Genomic DNA, 10,243 nt, shown 5'->3' with positions numbered 1-10,243 from the left:
AAAGAGAGAGGGCTTTGCAAACTTTAAAGACCCTTGTATATCACAAAGCATCTTTGATTTCATGACCATTACAGTCCAAGCATCTGGGATTGGCCATTCAATAGAAGAGAGGGGGGGAGATGCTATCATCTGTAACTTACCAAAACGAGCATCATACCTTGGAACCACATATAGGAGTGCCGGTAAAAGAAAACTTTTTCTTTGAGAAGTTCTGCACTGTCTACAAGAAAACATTGCTTCACCGATATCTCCATGTAATGCTTAAAATGTTCCAGTAAGATTGCGTAATGACTACTTCTCTACCAAGTTTGAGGGGAAAATGTCTACAAACAAGAAATAAGATGACTTAGAAAGAAAGAAACTTCTGGCAGTCATGAAATCATATGCTCCTTTCAAACTCATGATACTTACAGTTGCATGGAAACTTAGTTTATTGGCGAAGATGGATATCTCGTGTTGTGTAAATGTGTTGTACCATGGCCACTAGTTCTCCATTGCTCGCCTTTTTGAAACCCTGTAAACGACCTTTCCAATGAAGCTCCATCACATCTCGCCGTCGCACTCGATGGGGATCAATTGCAGTAGGCTGTAGATAAACCCAAGAACCCTTGCGAAATGCCTCTTCCACCCAAGCACCATCGTCGTCCTTCCTATTGTGCTGCGATATCTCCTCAATCTCTTTTTTTGGTCTTCTTGGTGCGGCCATATCAACTTGAAGCTAAAGGTGAAGCTTGTTGTGTATTGGGTGAATGTTCTAGAATGAGATTTGTAGATTAGGGTTTTGGAGGAGCCTTGGAGAATGAAGAGATGAAAGAAGGGAGGAGATTAACGGGAGTATAGTTTGGATGTTCAAGAAGCTAAACGGACTTGAAAATGAGATTTTGGTCTATAATCAAGTTTGAGATGAGTTTTTGGGAGGAAAAGTGACTGTTTTGGAATAATGAGCCACGAAAATTATGGGACCACACCTACCTACTCTAACCCCCTACTTTTTGTAGGAGACAAATGTAATTAAGTCCAAATGTGCACACTCCTCTATTCTTATTGGTCCGTTACTAATTACTTTCATTAGTAAAAGGTCCAAAATATATTCAAATGCCCCCTAATGTGATTTTACAGATGCCATTGGATTATGGAGAGCTGGACCAAAGACATCAAGACATGTCTATACACATGTAGATTGAATGAAGGCTTTCATTATGATATTTTGGACTTGGAAGTATTGAAGTATGCTAGGCTTAACTTTTTATAACTCAAGTCTCGAATATATATCATCGAAATTACTCAAGATTTTCACACTTGTATCTTTGAAAGTTTTATATTTGATAAATTTAAGTTTTGTAGCATCTCATGAATTTTTAATTTTAAAAATGACTTTTTGTTGTATCAAATCTCAAAAAAGTTTTTTTAACCTAACTTTTTTGTACAAATTTTTTTTTTTCACATTGTGTATTTGAAAATTTGCAATTTATTTCTTTGAGCTTGAAATATTGGAAGTTTTTTTTTTTTTACTTGTACATCTAACCCCAACTTTCAAGTTAACAATTTTAATAGCTTGTTTTAGATTTTCCGTGAACACCTACGTATAAGCAACAACCATTTCTGGCAAAATGCACTGTTAGGTCTGCCTAGTTTAACTTTGCATGATCCCAACACGTGCCCGACCACACGAGTTATCTTACATGTTACAAAGAATTGTAGGAAACTCGTCACTCAGGATTAGTGACTATTCCAAATTGTAGGTATCAATACATTCTATCGATATCAAATGGTATTTGCTAACTATCAATACATCTGGCAGCAAGTTAACCTCTGTTGGAAAAAAGGGGGAAGAAGGGAAGGGGGCGGGGCGGGTGTTTATGATCAGATATCGGAGTGAATTTCCAGTTACCGTACTTCAGTTCATAAGAACAAAATTGCTGAAGCGCTATAGTGGGGAACCATGTTGAGATAAGAACAACTTTGAAGGCCTTCAAGCGGAACTTAGAAGAACCATCGCGATGAATAGCCATCATTGTTCCAAAATCCATCTGAATTGAGTTGCTCATGTAAGCTGCTCCTCAGCTTCTACGATCAGCAAAAGGGTTATATTCAAAAGAGACCTTTTGTCAGAGAGGGCTTTCATGCTTTTGCTGCATGCTGGTGAATGCAAGAAACTGTGAATCGAGGGAAAAGCTGTACACAGGTTTTAAGAGTGCACATACGTAAATCCTGTACGCAATCTGGATGCAGGTCTCTTCATTGGCGAGAGCAGCAAGTTTCGCAGAGCATTGGATGGATTGTTGCCCCCGGGAGTGAACAAGTTGGATGGCTTCGTCGAGTCTTTGAAAGGCGAAGTCGGCCCCCTGCTGAGAAGGTTATTGGGAAGCCCCCGATGCTTCATCTGAGCTGGTTGGATGGCTGATATTTCGAACAGATTTTGCATGTCGTTGTTCCTTGAGGGCCTCATTGGCCAGAAATCCGTCTGTCCGGGAGTCACTGGAGCAATATCAACCAGTGACGAAGCACCTGCAGTAAATCAATAAACTGAAACTTTTTTTGGGGGTTCTTCCTAATCCACAATTAACATCCGGCTAACAATTGAGCGTGATCACTGGCCGTGATAGCTGATAATGGGATGAACTGCAGACCAGGGCTGGGCCGAGTAGTTGGCTCCTCAAAGCCCGAAGGTGCTGAGAACATGCCGTGCACTGCTTTCTGCACCACAAAAGGATCCTTGTGCGAAGGCTGTATGGCGGACCGTTTCATATTGTCGAAGTCGTTCCTCAGGTTGTCGTACATTTCTTCCAACTTCCTTTTTTGCCTGAAAATGAATCCAAAGCATCATCTTCAAGGCATGCGCACTCGCTTGCCGACATTATGAGAACAAAACAAATCTGGCAGGTGAAACCGGCACGGAAAGACCGTTTTTGGTATAACTTTTCAAAATCAAAGCCCGCTGCGGAGATGAATCGAAGTCGGTAGAAGCTTTCAAAACGGGACATCTGTGGTAACAGAGGCAAGGCAAACAAAATTACCTGGACTTCTCAGTATATTTTTCTTGCAACTCCGCCTTATCTTTGCTGAGGCTCTCAAGATCCTGTTCAAGAGCTTGAATCCGCTTCATAGCTTTCTGATAAGCTGCATGGGCCTGTTCCAGCTTCTCCACAAATTTTGCCTGCATCTGTTCCTGCCTCTGACGCAGCTGCGTAGCTGCCTTCTTTACCGTCAGCTGCGCTTCAACGTCCTTTTGCCCAATCCAGAAAGTGATTCCTTTGAATGCACTCTTCATGACTGTTTTGGTGAAGAAAACAAGTCGAAATGTTCATCACTAAATTCAAAGCACAATAAAGCTTGCGTTCTACAATATATAAAAGGATACTAAGATGAGGCGGAACTCCAGCCATAGCCATCTGCAGACCCAGTCAAGACCAAAGGTTTGGCATCAGGAGAACACATTAAATTGACTAATGCATAAACTGTTCCACCAATATTTCGAGGGCTAAAGCATAATTAGCGATTTCCAATAGAGCGTATGCATTATAGGAAATTTTGTAAGGCTGTGTGTAAGAACTGTTACGCTGATCCATTCGTCGCTTGGATTCAAGTCTACCGCTTTCATCTGGCTGCAGTCAACAACAAAATGGCAGCAGCAGGTCTAATCTCGTCCAGAACGAATCCGTAAAAACTGAAAACATCAAGTGTTGGAAAGCGGGAGTTCCAAAAAGCCTAAGAGCACCTTTTCGACAAAATCTGCTCGCACATTGGACAAGTAGATTCGGAGCTGAGTATTCTGCTCGCATCTTCAACACCTAAAGGTTTTGTTAAGAGAAACATCGATCCGAGAGACGAACACAGAACGCCTAGCTTAGTTAATTGACGGACATGGCCAGATGTCACAAGAGCCTTTTGCAGGATACAGAATACATGGCCACAAGTAGTTGCGATTCCTCGCGGTCCTTCGATCTCCCTCCAGCATGCATTGCACCTCATGATTGCTTTCCCGAAATGAAGCCAGAAGCTTTTGGATTTTGCTACTCCTCAGGCCCTGTTAACATGGATCAAACAGCAATGAATCCAGAACTGCCATCATCTATAAACAGCAAAGCGAATTAAGCCTCCTGCAAACGGGTGAAATTCTGTGCGAAAGAGAAACGGAAAGAGCGTTTGCAACCAGATTAAGCATTGTAAAAGCACACGAAAGGCCATAAAAGAGAATCACTGAGAAAAGCCTGCATGAAAAACGAGTTTCGAAAATCAACGAGAAGTCATGAAGTATTGAATCTGTTTTATCGAATCCAGAATCGTTTCTCAAGCAGCTTTGGTCATGTAGATAGGGCGAAGTTTAAATTGTACCGAGACAGCGCCAAATCGAGCTTTCTCTATGTAAATCCGTTTAGATTTTGAATCGGCAAGGTATGGACATGAAAGGAGAAAATTCGAGCACCAGTTCTCCAGCTGCCAGTCATCCAAAAGCTATCATGGTTGCTAAGGCGCGGTCTTTGAGCAAGAAAACCATGACTAGCGAAAGTATTAAAAAATGCAGCACCTGTGAAGTCAAGCAGAGAACGTTGCTGTTGCGGCTTAAAACAGAAGTTAGGATGCGGCGCTGCTGTCGTTCATCCAAAAGAAATGGTTGAAGGTTCGGCGGACAAAGCTGCTCTGCAAAAGCGATCAGCTGGTCCTTCCTCCTTGCGTGGCTCAGTGCGGCATCTTCAGGACAGAAACCGTGCGCGTTTTTGAGTCGTCGTCACGAGGGCATAAAGACTGTCTGTCTCTTCCAAATGGAGCAAAGCGTCAGTTCAAATAGTTTGGAGAGTCATCGTGCTCACTGCATTACACATCAAAATACAAAACGGCTGCTGGAAAGTATTGTCCGGCAGTGGGCCAGGTGGGTTCACACGCCTAGCAAGGATAGCGCAGGCTTAGCCTAGAACTTGTTCAATTTTTAAGAAAGCTTTCCGGAATTTATAGGAGAAACCTCAAAATTTTTAAGAATTAGTTGTAATAAGATTTATTTTAAAAAACTTATAATTTCCTTTTCGATCTAGCTCATGAAAAACCGGCTTTTTAGTGTATTTTCAACTGACTGAAATTCAAATTTCTCGGTAAGAATTTAACTTCATCCTTAAGAAAACCGACAAAATTTTGACATATTTAGTTATAAAACCGGTTAGTAGCAAGATTTTTATTAATCAAAACCAGCTAGGCTTCAACCTTGTCCTTTTTAAGACTCATTGATAAAAAAGTTTTTCGTGAGCACTGGATCATGTAAGGCTCAATAAAAGAAGTTTCCCGAGAACTGACTCCTAGTGAGCCAATAATATCCGGCCACTAAATAGTAAAGGCATAGATGGTTGGGCTATTTAATAGCTCACAAACTTTTATTTGCTCTGAAATTGTCGTTATTGGCCTCCCCTCCCTCAAGTTAGAAGGGCTCCTACCCCCTTTTTTTTGTTTGGGCGGGTGGCAGCGGTGGCTTATGCATTACCCTTCAAGGTAGAAAGGCAAATTTTAACCTAATCCTTCATTGGCAAGATTTTTTCCCCTATCCTTTCCTTATATTACAATGCCATATAGGAAAAAAAATGAAAACATTCCCTGTTATGCTTACACTTAATCACTCAAATTTAGACATGTGAACATTGATATAACTTTATTTAATATCAAGAAATTCAAGTACATGTTACTCTAAGAAGAGTTGTTTCCAATCAGTTTTTGGGGTCTTCTATCCCTTTTTGACTTCCACATATCAGATATGTGATGCCAATTCACACTTTCAAGCAACACATAGTTTTGGGGTCTTCTATCCCTTTTTGACTTCCACATATCAGATACGTGATGCCAATTCACACTTTCAAGCAACACATAGGGACATGAATATGAGCATATCTCTGGTTCTCAAGCTAAGGCAAGACCAATCATGACTCTTTATTGTTTGGAGAATCCTCTTTCACACATAACAGAACTAGCAGGTATGAGAATAATAATTTGCTATAGCTTTAACATTTTGGGAAACATTTGCCTCCATTCTATCTCACTACTACATTGGATCCATTTTTCCTTTGCATAGCTCTTTATCCACCAATGAAGATGAGCCTCCACCATCAAACTTATCACATAATCGATAAAAAAATTACCCTGCAAAACTTGTTTGATCTACTTTGTTGTTTGTATAATTTCGTGGTGTGAAGAGCTTTCTTGTGTTAAACAAACTACAAATCAATAAATCTTTCATCAAAACTTCACAGAATTTTTTCAATAAACTCCCTTGTTAAGGCCCTCCCGTGTCTCCTTGTTGAGTACTATTTGGAAGACTTTCATACTTGAGTACATGTGTGATTCTGAGAAGTTCTATGTCTTTTTAGTCTAGTAGCCCACTTTGGGATCACGTTCAAAAAATCCTTAACTTGTTTTGAATCAATACCAAATGCACTTATGCACTTCCCAAATACCTATCTTTCAACAAGTTAATCACAATGTTTACATCTCTTCCAGTAGTTGTAATATCTGGGTAATATCTACAAGTTCTTTTTGATATTATATATCAGTACATCAACCAAAAAGTGAATAAGAAATTAAACTTGAAACATCACCCCTTTTGTATATAATCTCTCATTCTTTTGTTACCAAAATGAGAGAAGTGTAGGGATTATTTTTATTAACTGATTCATCACCTTTCCTCTTGAAATCCATCTAACACCATGGATCTATGCATCCCCTTTCAAGATAACAGTAATATCGATGCATCAGGCTCATCCACTGTTGCGAGAGGAGATGGTAAGAGCATTTTGGAATACCTTTGGAGCATGAAGAAGGAAAACACATTAACAAAGATTTTGTTGAATGTTAAAGAGGTTATCAAGGCCGTGGAGATTCCTAGACAATATAATGGTGATATTGTATTTGAGTTCCCACTGACCATGGGAACACGCTCCAGGAATGGACTCCATGGAGGCTCATCCACTGTTGCGAGAGGAGATGGTAAGAGCATTTTGGAATACCTTTGGAGCATGAAGAAGGAAAACACATTAACAAAGATTTTGTTGAATGTTCAAGAGGTTATCAAGGCCCTGGAGATTCCTAGACAATATAATGGTGATATTGTATTTGAGTTCCCACCGACCATGGGAACACGCTCCAGGAATGGACTCCATGGAGGCTCATCCACTGTTGCGAGAGGAGATGGTAAGAGCATTTTGGAATACCTTTGGAGCATGAAGAAGGAAAACACATTAACAAAGATTTTGTTGAATGATAAAGAGGTTATCAAGGCCCTGGAGATTCCTAGACAATATAATGGTGATATTGTATTTGAGTTCCCACCGACCATGGGAACACGCTCCAGGAATGGACTCCATGGAGCATAAGTATCATCCCCACAGGTGGTCAAATCTAAAAACCTGTAATATTTCCATCCATAGAGTATGTCGGAGAAGCCATTGCCTAGGTAGTTTGAAGTGTGTTAATGAACTTTACCCGCATTTAAAGAACCACAGGGTATCAAATACATCACATTTTAATGGAAGCATGCTAAAGGCACCAACCACTAGAAAGGAGTGCAGCAATGCGTCTCGAAAGTTCCTTTGCCATTACTGCTCAGTGATGTGTATTGCTACATGCAATTGTTACATCTATTATGTGATGCCCTTTAATGAGACGACATGAGTAGATTAATGATACACACATCGGCTTCCATCAACATAATGTACGTGCAGGCACATTAAAGGCACTAACTGATAAGACAAGGCAAATGGTGTCCAAGGTGCTAGGGGTGGATTGCAATGTTGGGGCAAGGAAGGTATAAATGTGTGTGGCCAAAGAAATCATAATGGTAGCACTAGTGCAAGAAGGTGGTTCCTCACATTTCATTGGAGAGTTCATCAACATTGCAAAGGAGATGGGACCACTAGTGGAAGACAGCTTTAGTAGGCTAATATGGTTGGACAATTAGGTTTGTGTAAAAAGAGTTATTAAAATCTAGATAACTAAATTGTGATATTTGAACAATTTGAGTTTAAGGTTTCAGAGGTCAGTCACTGCAGCCTGGCAAGGGTCTTCAAAGGATATCTTTGGCTTGGATGCACTTTTTGAAGCTGAAGCAAGAGTGCATTTACAACTTCTTCCATGGAAGCAGGTTCCTAGGTCAAGGGTTCTCAGGTGAGAAGTGCTATGTTTTCAAGATGTCCACCATTGGACTCACTTCAAGGTTGGATTTAGTGAATCGAATGCGATGGACTAGCTCTGGCGACAACCTGTGAGACATGTGTGGATATAGTTCGACCACACCCGACAAACATCAGATTGGGTGACCATGGCTTGTCATGTGTATGATCTAAGGTAGCAAATTACCAATGTAGAGTATTTAGGTAGTTAGAGCTAGCTAATTGTACAATCTCTTAAATGACTAGAGTTTTCACACATCATGTAGGATCTCACGATTGCGATATGTGAAATGAAAGAGGAGGATATGGAGGACCAATGTCTGTTTTGGGAGTGCATTAATGAAGTGATGGCCAACCATGGTTGTGAGAGGGAAGATTTCTATGGTTTCATGCCAGATGAGGCTTAGGCTAATTGGAATGCAGTTCGGCACATGTTCAATGGCAGAATCAAGATCTCATCGCTCGCACAAAGAGGGACCGTGGGGAATATACACAACCACAAGCTAGCACCACCCTAATCATGCATGATCTTATGGGGGAACAACCTGTGTGGTGGTACCTATACCTTCTCAAGGCTAGGTGTTGGAAGGAGTACTGCTATGCGTCGAGGTATCTCAAGACCAACCCCCTCTATTTTCCAATCAAACAAAGATGGGCCTGGGACCTCTTCGAGTAGGATCTAGATAATACCCCCAAGATATTGTTCAACTTCCCATGCATACCTCCACCTTGCCCACCCCTCATCCTACATGAAGAATGGATGCTTTGCACCATGTGTAAGTTTATCCAAGATTACAATGTTGTGCCAGATCCTGATGTGGGCCACACCATTCACTTTTTTAGGCTCATCATTGTCCTTGTGGTGGAATTCTCATTTGATTAGGGTCAACAAGGCATGGCCTTCGACATTAATAAGGGTCTCACACTTCACCAAATACTCAACTACTACAAGCAAGTACACTAGATGCAAGGTTGGCGTATACTCTTTTTCAAAGACATGTTCAAAACCGCCTTCTAGACATCCTACAAAGCCTTTCGTCAAACCACCCCCAGTACACAAAGTCCCACTTTGACTTCTACTAGAACTTCAGTGGCTTCTATCGCTAGTCTCCCATAGCGTGTCACTGCCAGTTTTGAACCAATTTCAAGGAGGGAACCGTGATTAGGGAGGGACTATGTTAACCATGTTAGCTAACATTAGTTCACATTGACTAACAGTAGTCTACACAGAACTACCATGATGATTAGGGAGGGGGATATGCTAACCACATTGACTAATATTTACTCCATGCATGAAAACTTCTTCAAACCATATTTTTGTACCGCACAATGTGCTTCATGTAAAATGATTGTACGAAATTTTTGAGCTTATGACTTATGTAATGCCAATGAAGTACATTTAGGATAGGAAATTAGCCTAGACTAGCTTATTGAGGACCCTTGAACATTAGTTAGGTGGCATCTTACAAATAAGTCTTGTATAAGACATTTTTACTAAATGAGAAAACACACAATCCTATACGCACAATAGAGTTTGAGTATTCTTGCTCTTGTGATTGAAGTTTCTTATATGCTTTTCTCTTCTTCCTTATTGCATGCATGCTTAGGTGTTGTGTGGGTGAGTGATGGTGTTGATGTATGCTCTCTTCTCCCTTTCTCCTTCTCTTGTCTACTCTCTCATGCTTTTACTCATTGTGGCATTGAAGTAGAGGTTTTCTCCATAGCGCTCTCTCTCTCTCTCTCTCTCTCTCTCTTTACTTCCCACCCATTTGCAAAGCTCTTTTGTGGTGACAGGGTTCTCAACAAAGGAGGCAATGTTGAGAACCCTAGATCTCCACAAAGAGAGAGTTACTCTACCAAGAGTGGCTTGAGGTGCAACCCAGTATGACCCTTACATTTTCCTCTCCTTCTCTTTATCTTGCAAGGCTTAAGTGTTCTCTCCCGTGAACAGATCTCCAATTTCATCAAATTTGGTCATCATCTCTAGGTGCTATGCTTGTGGTAACACCCTTGCCCATTTTAAATGCCTTCTTAAGCATGTTTTCTACATATGCACATGGTGGGAAATGTAAGGGAAAAGTTGCGCAAAACCCTTTGTT

General features: G+C 40.8%; 1 protein-coding gene across 1 annotated transcript; it reads right to left on the bottom strand.

Annotated features, from left to right (window-relative positions):
- Positions 1 to 2,188: 2,188 nt before the first annotated feature.
- Positions 2,189 to 3,972, bottom strand: HEI10 (RING/U-box superfamily protein). The gene is made up of 7 exons (XM_086783893.1): positions 3,900 to 3,972; positions 3,719 to 3,791; positions 3,560 to 3,605; positions 3,362 to 3,392; positions 3,018 to 3,273; positions 2,631 to 2,803; positions 2,189 to 2,508 (listed from the first exon to the last, which is right to left on the bottom strand). The coding sequence occupies exons 1-7, from the start codon at positions 3,970 to 3,972 to the stop codon at positions 2,189 to 2,191; spliced, it is 972 nt and encodes a 323-aa protein (XP_086640019.1).
- Positions 3,973 to 10,243: the final 6,271 nt, after the last annotated feature.

Source organism: Cibotium barometz, chromosome 46 (assembly GCF_041138505.1).
Source record: "Cibotium barometz isolate CiBa-2024 chromosome 46, ASM4113850v1, whole genome shotgun sequence".
NCBI lineage: Eukaryota > Viridiplantae > Streptophyta > Polypodiopsida > Cyatheales > Cibotiaceae > Cibotium > Cibotium barometz.
This window is presented reverse-complemented; position numbering and strand designations above follow the sequence as displayed.